Source organism: Lutjanus erythropterus, chromosome 10, assembly GCF_056507025.1.
Source record: "Lutjanus erythropterus isolate fLutEry1 chromosome 10, fLutEry1.hap2, whole genome shotgun sequence".
NCBI lineage: Eukaryota > Metazoa > Chordata > Actinopteri > Lutjaniformes > Lutjanidae > Lutjanus > Lutjanus erythropterus.
The window spans coordinates 1311801-1324528 of NC_139326.1; the positions used below are offsets into that span (position 1 = coordinate 1311801).

Sequence of the window (12728 nt, forward strand, 5' to 3'; positions counted from 1 at the left end):
ACAACATACAGATACAGAGAACATAGAGAACATACGGATACAGAGAACATAGAGAACATACAGATACAGAGAACATAGAGAACATACAGATACAGAGAACATAGAGTACATACAGATACAGAGAACATAGGGAACATACAGATACAGAGAACATGCAGATACAGAGAACATAGAGTATGTACTGATACAGAGAACATAGAGAACATACAGATACAGAGAACATAGAGTATGTACAGATACAGAGAACATAGAGAACATACAGATTCAGAGAACATAGAGTACATACAGATACAGAAAACATACAGATACAGAGAACATAGAGTACGTACAGATACAGAGAACATAGAGAACATACAGATAAAGAGAACATAGAGTACATACAGATACAGAAAACATACAGATACAGAGAACATACAGATACAGAGAACATAGAGTACGTACAGATACAGAGAACATAGAGAACATACAGATAAAGAGAACATACAGATACAGAGAACATAGAGTACGTACAGATACAGAGAACATACAGATACAGAGAACATAGAGTACATACAGATACAGAGAACATACAGATACAGAGAACATAGAGATAAAGAGAACATAGAGAACATACAGATACAGAGAACATACAGATACAGAGAACATACAGATACAGAGAACATACAGATAAAGAGAACATAGAGATAAAGAGAACATAGAGAACATACAGATACAGAGAACATACAGAGTAGTTACAAAGGTGTATAAGATGATATGGGTGGGTGAACAGATCTGCTGTAGATTACGTGTGTGTGTGTGTGTGTGTGTGTGTGTGTGTGTGTGTGTGTGTGTGCACATGCAGGTGTGTGTGTCTGATTCTGTTTGAGTACAGAAAAGTTTATTTTTAAAACACATACTTTATATTTTGAAGAGTACTGACATGAAAGTAAAGAATCATTTTGTTTGAGCAGATAAAAATCTGTAATAATAACCTCGCTGGCTCAGTTTGACTCGTCCTCTCATAAGCTCCTGCTCTGTGAACAGCTGACTGCTGCACACAAACTCACACTGATGGTCTCTCTGTCACTCAGCCTCTTCACTCTGTTGGAGCTCAACTTTGACTTCATGCTCGCTCAAGTCGGCTCAGCGTCAGATTTGTGCCACAAAACCAAACAATCAGAGAATCAGACAAAATTAACTCTGGCTGTTTCTTCTCCAATAAGGAAAAGAGCTCAACAGTTCCAGAAGTGAAAACCACATCCATATTCAGCACAGAGGATTTAGATTATTACTTCTCATGTCATAACGAGCCATTGTGGACTGATTACAAGCTATGAGATTATCAAGTGATGGTAGATCCTCCTGCTGTTGTCGCCAGCTGTCCCATATTAGCCAGGACATCTCGTAAACTGGCCTAAATTGGTTTGTCTCATACTGGACCTCAAATGTCCGTATCTTGACTGTTAACTCTTGTAAATACAGCAGACTGCACTCTACAGGTCCTAGATCAGATAAAACGGCAGTGGCAGATCATGTGCCGATCACACCGCCTGTCATCCAATCACTGGCCCCCTCACACACATCCATCTGCATCAAGTCTTGTTTTGCCTGTTTTTTTTATGTACAGGGGCAAATTTTGTTTTCTTTGAGGTTTATTTGTATGAGGTTACTTAATGATACAGTAAAGATTAAAGGGAATATACACATTTTCTGCATTTCCAGTTGAATCAGAATATAAATATTCACTGTATTCACACATGATGCACCTGTCCCTTATTTAGAGGTGAGAAAGTTGGTAACTCTACCTCCTGCAGAGTCTGTATGATTTCAACTTTGTTTTAAGAAAAGCATGTTTTATTCACAATGGAGACGTACTACACTACCCACAATCCTAAAGTGTAAAAGCGAGGTCTGTGATTGGCAGAGCTCCCTGTTACTATGGAGATGCTGTTCAGTTCTGCTAGCTGGCTAGCTAGTTAAGTAGCTAACATGAACCCTACAAATAATGTAATTCTGCTGCAGTGAAAAGAATTTATATGAAACACAAACTACAAGATATTACAATAGAAAACAATATAATAACGATGGATTAAATAACAATGGATTGTGGGATGGGTAGTTTATTCTCTCTTAAAATAATTCTGTAATTATTCTACACAGTCTTGTACCTTTGCCTTTTCTTCGTCTTCCAGCCAACACTCTGCTCTGCTCTGTCTGCTGATGCAGAGTGGAGCTCATGTCTCTCAGCAAGTTTACAAAAAGTTACCCAATCAGAAGACAGTGGACTTTTAGGGAGGGTGGCCTTAAGAGACAAAAAAAAACCCTGTTTCAAACAGAGGGTTAATAGAAGGACTGAATAAAGGGCCAGTACAAGATAAATAAGGATGTAAAGAGACTCTAGTGGAACCAGAGAATGAAAATATAAAGCTGGAAATGATCATAATATATCATCTTTAAAGACTGATGGATAACGATGTTAATGAACATCGAGTGAATGAAGGCATGTTTATTACAAATGTGTTGATGTCATGAAGGATTATGTCCACTTTATAGACAGAAGGATTGACAATATCAAATGGTTATCATGTTGTCCTCATTAAAGGAAGTTTTATAAAGTTATTTCACAGTTTTTGGCTCCAGACAAATTAGGAAGCTCTCTGAAGAAAGTGTTGTTTAGGCCCCCTGTAGTCTTGGTCTTGTATTCCTGAACCTGGTTCAATGATTTATTTTTACCTCTTTCAAGGACGAGGTTAAGGAGGTCATGTTTTTCATGCTGTTTGTTTGTCTGACAGCAGGATTACAGAAAAATTACTGGTCTGATTTTCATGAAACTTGTTGTTAACAGTGCAAAATACAATAAATGACACTGACAGAGGTCAGCACACTCAGAGCACCATTTTACTTAATTTTATTTTATTTTTTATTACATCATAAACAGGACTATTATCAAATACATGTCAATGAATGAATAAATAAATGTATTCATGTGTCCTTACAGAGTCAGACGATGTCCAACCTGTGAAGCGCAGCAGCAGCTATGAATTTCTGCGACCTACCAGTAAGTCAAACCCCAAACTGAATCGTACTACAAGAACAAAGTTAAAATTTAATTTAAGATTCATGTGATGAAAGTTGTTCTTCAAATGTGTCTAGTGATTTTGGTCCACTTTGATCTAATTCTCCATCAAATGACAGAAGTTTAGTGTTTCTTTGAAAGTAAAAGTTATTCAGTCTCTAAAGACTGGCAGGACATTGATTATGAATCTAACATGAATGTAGTGTTTCTGTCAGAACGTCCCAAGGTGACCCACCTCCCAGACTGGGAATATAAAATCATGTTTCCAATAAATGATCAAAGTTTTCCCTCCTGGTAGAATTTCTACTCTGATTAATCTATAAACTGTAAATCCAGTGTAGCAGCACAACTGGACCGAACCTCCATAACTTTCTGTTTTCATTTGTGGTTTCAGTGTCTGAGCTGAGGGTTGTTCTGCTGGGGAACAGCTGGTTTCAGAGGAGTTCAGTGGGGAACTTCATACTGGGAGAGAAGAAGTTCAACACTGAGAGAGAACCAGACCGCTGTCTGACAGAAAGAGGACAGGTGAAGGAGAAAGAAATGGTTCTCATCAACACCCCAAATCTGCTGCCTCCCAACATCTCTGAAGACAAACTGACAGAACATGAGAAAGACTGTGTGAGACTCTCTGATCCTGGACCTCATGTGTTCCTGCTGGTTCTCCAGCCTGAAAACTTCACTGAGGAACACAAAGTGAGACTCTGCAGAGTCCTTGAAAAGTTCAGTGATCGATCATTTGATCATTCACTGGTTCTGATATCAACACACAGAAAGAAGAGCTCAGATGACATCACAAAATATATGCAGCACCAACCCATGAAAGACATGATTAGAAGATGCAGATACAGACACTTGAAGATGGAGAACCTTGAAGTTTCAGAGTTGTTGACACGTTTGGGTCAAATTGTGAAAGAGAACAATGGAGAACATGTCAGCTGTGACGTGTTTGAAGAAGCAACTGATTTACTTGGTGATAAACAAAGAACCAAACAACAGAAAACTCAGTTTGGCATCATGGATCCTGTTTCTGCTGCTGGTAAGTTCAGCAACAATTCTAATAAAGATATGAGAACTTTTACATAAATCATTATAGATCACATGAGAACATGAGGCTGTGAGTTCATGATGTCATCTGTTTACAGATCTGGGCGCCGTCAAAGAAACCATGGAGACACCGTCTCTCTCAGAGGAATACAAAAGTAAGTAAATGATCACAAACACAAAGTGTTTATTTGATTATAGATTTTTACTGACAGTCACATCTGCAGTAACAACAGTATATGTTACCAGATCAAATCTGAGACCAGGACCAGACACAGAACCAGGTCTTTGTTCTCCAACTGCAATAAAAAATAAAGCAGCATTAGTTCTGTCACTCTGAGGGTTTTACAGATCACAGTGATAACAGAACTTAAAAGTGTAAAAAAGTGTAAAAGTTCATAGTGCTCCAGTGTTATGCCAAAGTTGTACACACACTGGACACTAGTCAAGGCAGTGAATGAGGTTATACACACATTGCACACAGATCATAAAGGCTAATATCAGACAGAACTACACAATTATTCCCTGCAACACACATGTAAGATGAACACACTCAAACCTGATGATTATTATTCTGTGTCATATCATTAAAAATATACATGGAATAATTTCAACCACAGATGGTTTTCTTCAGGTAAAGGTAAGGAAGTGAACACACACTTGTATTTATTTAAAATGAAATGATAGTTTTCCACATACAGCGACACAATGTTCCCAGTTTGTATCTGTGAGAACAATATATATTACATTCATTCTCACACATGTTCTGCAGAGAAACACAGAGACAAAGAGACATTGTCTGGTATTATGTCCTCCTCTAAATGCAGTGATTGTGGCGAGACTCCTGCTGTTAAGCTCTTAGTTCATCTGGTTGGTGTCATTCAGTATCACTTTGGTTTTGATCGTTTCATCAATACGATGTCATTGACAACAAGCCTCCTCCAACCACAAGTTACTGCTGTGAAAAGAGAGTCATGCATGAATAAATCCAAAACACAAGCTGTTTTTTTTTTTGTCAACTTTATAAAACATCCTGCTGATGGAGAAAGTTAAATGATCAGATACAAACTGTACATGGAGAGAGAAACAGAGGAGAGCAGGTGTGTACAGGAAGAGACGGTGAGTGTGTGAGGAGAAGAAATGAAGTAGTTTAAATAAATAAATACAAAAAATAATAGGTAAAATACACAGATACACTCATTCTGTGAGAAACACTGAGATAAGATGATAATTATGTAACGTCTCAGTCAAGGTTTAGTTACAGCTAAGATGGAAAGCAATCAATCAACACAATGAAATATTGAATTTAAATAGTTGTTCAGCTCAGCATACAGGGCAAAATGCAAATCTGTCATTAAATATTAATAATTAAGTATTCAACCAAGCTGTAGTATAAAGTATAGTATTTTATTACCATAATTAATTCATAGGCTGCAGAACCAAAGCTCAGTATTTTAGTATTTTCTACATTTTATATTTTCTACAGTTTCTTAATATGTAATATTTACTTATTCTGTAGAAACTATTCTATGTATCTATATACATTTTATATATCTATATATTTTTCTGAATGAATGAGATACCTCCAGCAGGCTCTCCATACTCACAGCTGGCTCTCAGTAAGCAGGACTCTCTGCCTCCTTGCCTTCACTAGTCCCCCCCTCTAGGAACCACACCCAGCAGCCAGACCAGTAAACCAACTCTGAAACACCCCCTCATGGGTTATACACTTGAAGCTCCTGCCCTTGACTCTCCGTCTGACACTTGAAGCTGGACCGGCTCTCCAGTGCCTGTCTGGACCCACTGAAACCTGCTGGATGCTGTTTATTAGTGTGTGGGTCAAAGGTTTTTACTGCAGTCAGCTGATCTGTAGTTAGAGCCAAACCACACCACCTCAACCACAGACACTTACACTAATCAATGACCCAAATCCAACCCGACCTGAAAACTGCTAACCTTATGCATGGTAGTGTTAACGTTGTCAGGTACTGAAAGGTAGGTGTTGTGTTACTCAGACAGGATGCAGTCACACATGGACATAAAGGGCAGGAAGAGGAGACACTGTGTCCTGTGATCGAATCAAAGGGTCAAATTAACAAGAAGGGCAAGAGGACACACAGTTTGGTACAAGACAGTCAAGGTGACTGTGATAAAGGTGATAAAGAAACATCCAGCAGTTCAGCCTGTGTGCACGTTCTCTCAGAAATAATGCTGACATGTCAGTTTTTTATCACAGGAAGAGTATTATGCCTTTTTTTGCCACCAACAATATTTATTGTGCTGATACAGAATTTTCATGTTGAATAATCATAGTTATTTTATTAGTGAGAATTTTTTCTTGCAGTTTTTCAGAATTTAAGATTTCTAACCAGATTTGAATTCTTTTCTAGCATCGGCTACACACATAGTAAAAAGTATAGACCCATTTCCAGACTTACTGCAAATCATACATTGAAGTACAGACATCTTTGTAGGATAATAGGATAATAAGGTGTAGCTTACCTGCTGAAGACACACCTGTATGAAATTAAAGGGTAAAAGCAGTCAGTGTATTCAGCCACGTGGACACAAACCAAAACAACTGCAAGAATCAGGCAAAATCTAAATAAATTAAGATTCACTGATGCAAGTGTCATTTAGAAACAGTATGAGACAGGGAGGGTTTTTTTCATTTCATGGGCCAAAGAAAAGTTTAAGTAGATGAGTTTTTAGTCTGTGACAGATTATGTTCAGCCTGTCACACCTGTTCAATAACAGTACAGTAGATCAACACTGTCAACTGTTCAATTCTGTTTACCAGCACTAAATACTTAAGCAAGACTTTGGACCAATAATATCACACATTTTTACTGTGTGGCATAACATCCAAAAACAAATCAACAAATTCTTTCATTCATTCTTTCATCAAGCCATTTTTTTTTTCCTAAGTTGGGTGACGAGGGTCTTCATACTCTGCAGGACACTGTAGGACAGCAAAGTCTTCATGAATTCAAAGATTTACAAAGGTCCTCTCACCTCCTGGACACTTTGTTTTTCTATTTACAGTTGTGTGTAGTAATGTGGGCTCATGGTGTCCAACGAGGTACAGACTTGAATATCCATCCTCTTCATTTGATATTTGATTCTAAAGGTAAAATCAATGGTGGATCTGAGGTCCCCCTCTAGATAAAACCCACTCTGTCTCTGTCTCAGTCAGTCACTCTCACTAACTCATGACAGTTTTCCCCACACAGAGACTTTATTTAAAAAGCCATCCAAGTATATTTTGCAGTCTGTGTTGGCATTTAATTTTTTTTATCCCTCTGAAAGAGTCAAACCATGCATGATTGATTAGTGGACAATCTCCCGTCTCCTCTCCCTCATCTGTTATCTCTGCTGTGTGAGAGGGTCTGACAGATCCATCGTGAAGAGAAACACAGTTCTTTTAATGCACATGTACTTATGAAGTTGTTTTGTAAGTGCAGCTGGTTGGTGCTGATGTCATTTGGTACCACTTTACCTTCGATCATTTTAATTGGCTCCATAATTAACAACAAACTTCACACACAAAAGGCTGATCAGCTGTGAAAACAGAATTGTGGGTGAAAAAGTTCAACATGTGACTTTATAAAACATCTTGCTGATGAAGAAAGTGATGCAGAGTGAGAGTCATCATGTGCAGTAACCCCCCCCCACCCCCCCCCCCATGACATAATTACCAGTTTATTAACGAATATAAACCTGTCAGATGTTAACGTCTCTGTGTTTTATGTTTTTGTTGCAGTGAGGTCGACTCAGCGTGGACTCAGAATTCTGCTGTTCGGGAAAAAAGAGGACAAAAAGACACTTGGAAACTTCATCACTGGTAAAACTCAGCAATGGAAAAATCCTTTAACAACCAAACACAGTATGGAGAGCAAAGAGTGGAGAGGAAATCCTCTAACTGTAGTGAAAACTCCAGACATCTTCAGTCTGACTGTGGAAAAAGTCAGAGAAGAGATGAAGAGATGCATCAGTCTGTGTCCTCCTGGACCAAATGTTCTTCTGCTGTTAGTGAAACCATCTGAGTTCACTGAAGAGAACAGAAAAACACTAAAGTTCATCCTGAGTTTGTTTGATCAAGATGCTTTTAAACACTCGATGGTCATCAGCACAGATAGAGAGAGAGAAACAAGTTTCACTGTGAATCAACTCATTAAAGACTGTGGAGGAAGATACTACAACATGTCTGAAGATGACCACAGACTGTTGATGGAGAAGACTGAGAAGATTGTGGATGAAAACAAAGGAACCTTCCTCACCTTCACTGAAGAGACCATGAGACCAAAGTCTGAACACATGAAACCATCTTTAAACCTGGTTCTGTGTGGGAGGAGAGGAGCAGGGAAGACTTCAGCAGCCGAGGCCATTTTAGGTCGGACAGATCTTCATTCAGTCTCCGACTCATCAGAGTGTGTTAAAAATCAGGGAGAGGTGTGTGGACGTTGGGTTTCTGTGGTGGAGCTGCCTGCCTTGTATGGAAAACCTCAGGAGGCAGTGATGGAGGAATCATTCAGGTGTATCTCCCTCTGTGATCCTGAGGGCGTCCATGTCTTCATCCTGGTCCTACCTGTGGGTCCCCTCACTGATGAAGACAAGGGAGAGTTAAAGACCATCCAGAAGACATTCAGCTCTCGAGTCAATGACTTCACCATGATTCTGTTCACTGTGGACTCAGATCCTGCAGCTCCAGCTGTTGTTAACTTTGTAAGAAAGGACAGAGACATCCAGGAGCTCCTTCAGAGCTGTGGAGGAAGACATGTTGTCCTCAACATCAAGGACCAGCAGCAGATCACACAGCTGTTGGACATGGTGGAAAAAAGGAGACAGAGACCCGACAAAGAAAAACCATGCAGCTACACAACAGAAACATTTGTATTTGCTCAAATAGAAAAGATCACCACCCTACAGACTGAACTGAAAGACCTGAAAACAAAGACCATGATCAGCTGTAAGTACTGTCAATTTGAAATATAAATAATAATAAATCACAGTAATATTTCCTATCATAAAACACCCCCTAGACATTATATCCTGCAGTCTATATTGTTCCAACTGTCAGTATTTAAAGTAACTCTGTCAGTATTTAAATTAACTCCTGATCTTCTTATTTCACAGCTGATGATGAGCAGCAGAGTCCAGAGAGTCTCAGGATTGTTCTGATAGGAAAGACTGGCAGTGGAAAGAGCTCTTCAGGAAACACCATTCTGGGAAGAAAAGAGTTTAGAGCTGAATCAAGTCAAATATCAGTCACCAGATGTTGTCAGAAATCCCAGAGTGAAGTGGACGGTCGTCCTGTTGTTGTGGTCGACACTCCTGGTCTGTTTGACACAACTTTGTCTCATGATGAAGTGAATGAGGAGATGGTGAAATGCATCAGTCTTCTGGCTCCAGGACCACATGTCTTCCTGTTGGTGATGCAGATCGGTAGATTTACACCAGAAGAGAAGGAGACATTAAAACTCATCAAGGAAGGATTTGGGAAGAATGCTGAGAAATTCATCTTCATTCTTTTCACAAGAGGAGATAAACTGGAGGATGATGAAATGTCAGTTGAAGAATACATTGAAGAGAAATGTGATGATTCCTTTAAGAAGCTGATCTCTGACTGTGGAGGAAGATACCATGTGTTCAATAACCGTGAAAAACAAAACTGCACACAAGTCAGTGAGCTGATAACCAAGATTGACACCATGGTGAAGACAAATGGAGGCAGCTGCTACACTAATGAGATGCTGCAAGAGGCCGAGGCAGAAGAAGAGATGAGGAGAGAGAGGGAGGAGCTTCAGAGAAAACATGAGGAAGAAATGGAAGAAATGAAAACAAGGATGGAGAAACAGAGAGCAGAGATTGAAGAGGAGAGAAAACAGAGAGAAAAACAACTTCAAGAAAAGGAGAAGAAAATCAACAAAGAACGTAAGGAGAGAAAGAGAGAACAAGAAATGAGAGAAGAAGAAAACAGGAAGAGGAAACAACAGGATGAACTTAAACGACAGGAGTGGAAACAACAACTTGAAGGTTTGGAGCAAAAAATAAGATCAGAGTCAGAATCAAAGGAAACTACTGACAGAAAGTTGGAGGAGAGCAGAGAAGAGATGAGAAAAGAACGAGAGAAGTGGGAGAAAAAACAAAATGAATGGTGGGAAAAACGATATGAAGAAAATGAACAGAGACGACAGGAGGAACAAGAAAGACTTACAAAACTTCAAGATGAATATGAACAGGAAAAAGAAAAATATGAAAGTAAAAGAAAAGAAGGGGATCGAATCAGAAGAGAACAAGAGGAAAAAGAGAAGAAAGAGATTGAAGAAGAACAGAGAGCAAAAATTGAAAAGGAGAGAAAACTGAGAGAAGAACTGCTTGAAGAAATGAAGGAAAATATTGAGAAAGAGCGTGAACAGAGAAAGAGAGAACAAGAAATGAGAGAAGAAGAAGACAGGAAGAGAAAACAACAGGAAGAACTTAAACGACAGGAGTGGAAACAACAACTTGAAGCTTTGGAGCAAAAAATAAGATCAGAGTCAGAATCAAAGGAAACTATTGACAGAAAGTTGGAGGAGAGCAGAGAAGAGATGAGAAAACAACGAGAGAACTGGGAGAAAAGACAAAATGAATGGTGGGACCAACGATATGAAGAAGATGAACAGAGACGACAGAAGGAACAAGAAAGACTTAGAAAACTGCAAGAAGAATATGAACAGGAAAGAGAAAATAATGAAAAGAAAAGAAAAGAAGAGGATCGAATCAGAAGACAACAAGAGGAAAAAGAGAAAAAAGAGATTGAGGAGAACTATAAGAAAGAAATGGAGAATCTGAAGAAGACATATGAAGAAGAAGCCAGAAAGAAAGCTGAAGAGGTTAACGAATTCAAAGAGAAATATTACTGCTTGAACAAACTCTCAACCCTGAAAAGTTTTGAAGACGTTATAAATGAACTACAGGACAAACATAAAGAAGAAATGGTTGACTTGGTTCTACTATGTCGATCCCAAAAGAAAGAAAGTGAGAAAGAAACTAATTTGCTGGAAAAACACAAAAAAGAGCTGGATAAACTGGAAAAAGATCTTTCAGCTGAAAACAAAAAGAGGGAGAATGAACAAATTAATAAATTGAAGGAAAAACATGATCAAGAAATGAAAAAATTGCAGGAGGAACTTTCGACCCAGAACGAAGAAAACAGGAGTGGAAAAAGGACAGATTTGTCTGGAAAACAGAAAAAAGAAATGAATGAAATGAAAAAAGATTTTGAGAATCAGGAGGAAAATCGGAAGGAACAAATTAAGAATTTAAAGACACAATATAGAGAAAACATGGTTAAATTCAAACAGACAGTGTCAGAAAAAATGGATGAATTACAGAAAAAACATGATAAAGAGATGAATGAGTTAAAAAAGAAACTGACCAAAGACAGAGACAGAAAGGAGAAAGAAACGACTGACCTGCAGACAAAACACAAAGAAGAAATGAATGACCTGAAAAAGGAACTTTTGACCCCAGAGTCACAGTGTTCTATTCTATAAGTGTAGTCTTTTGAACTTAATGAACAAACAGCAGCCCAGTTTTAAACGCAGTCCTGTTTGTAGACAGTTCTTTTATCTTTATTTATGTACCGTAGTCTGGGTTGCCTGTTTTTTCCGTTTTTTATCTTCATGCTTTTTATTATTTACCTACAAATATATGAATATGACAAACTGACTGTAAATATTACATCTAGCCATGTAGTTATTTAACAACCACAACCTTGAAATTCACCTGTCTGAACTCTGTAAAATGCTGTCGATGGAGCAGCACATCCAATAAATCTGGTTTATCCCCCAGAGAAGTTGTTGTTCCTGCTTTGTGATCCAACATCTGGACACCTGATCACAGTCGATCAAAAAGATTTACAAAACAAAAGAGAAGCACTGAGCAGTTATTAAAGACATTTCTATCCAACAACCCAGATGGAATAGATACCTCTTCAGATTCTACTTTATTACAAAGGGGATGAAGACACACCCACTATTTTTGGGATGGTTTTATTTCATAGTCCACAAGTTAAAATGAGTAGGTTTTGTTCTTAATGTGCGTTGTATTCTCTGTTTATTGTTCTCTGTGTTTCTACAGTATGTTAAATAGTTTGTTGACTTTTTAATAACATAAATGAGAAATCCCCTGGAGATTTTATCAGGTATGAACGGATGTCATGACTCCTTTGACCATCAGCTGACATCGATCACACAGCGTCTCTGTGTTCACTGTTAGATCAAAGTGTTTCTGCTGGAAAATTCTGAACATATTTCATACAAATGTGATGGAGTTAAGTTTATAACTGATTGTATATAGATAAGAGAAAATTTTGATTTAACAAGAATATAAATATTTCCTAGACGACATGTTTGTTTGTATATTCAGTGACCAGGATACATCCTGTATTTCTGTGTGTAAAGACTGAAATTTATCCATGATCATGAAATAATATCTGACAGTTTGATTTATTTTGTTCATTTTTTTTGTGTACATTGTCAAAACGCCTCAGATTGTTTCTATTATTGTCAACTGCATAACTGGGACATGTGTTATCTTTAATAAACTGAACTAAAACTGGAAAGAGTCTGAAAGAAAGTCTTTGTTA

General features: G+C 38.1%; 1 protein-coding gene across 1 annotated transcript; it reads left to right on the forward strand.

Annotated features, from left to right (window-relative positions):
• The first annotated feature begins 3451 nt into the window (after positions 1-3451).
• On the forward strand, positions 3452-11823 carry LOC146319752 (uncharacterized). The gene is made up of 4 exons (XM_084727790.1): positions 3452-4091; positions 4198-4254; positions 7860-9065; positions 9233-11823. The coding sequence occupies exons 1-4, from the start codon at positions 3596-3598 to the stop codon at positions 11632-11634; spliced, it is 4161 nt and encodes a 1386-aa protein (XP_084583916.1). The 5' UTR covers positions 3452-3595; the 3' UTR covers positions 11635-11823.
• The last annotated feature ends 905 nt before the right edge of the window (positions 11824-12728 follow it).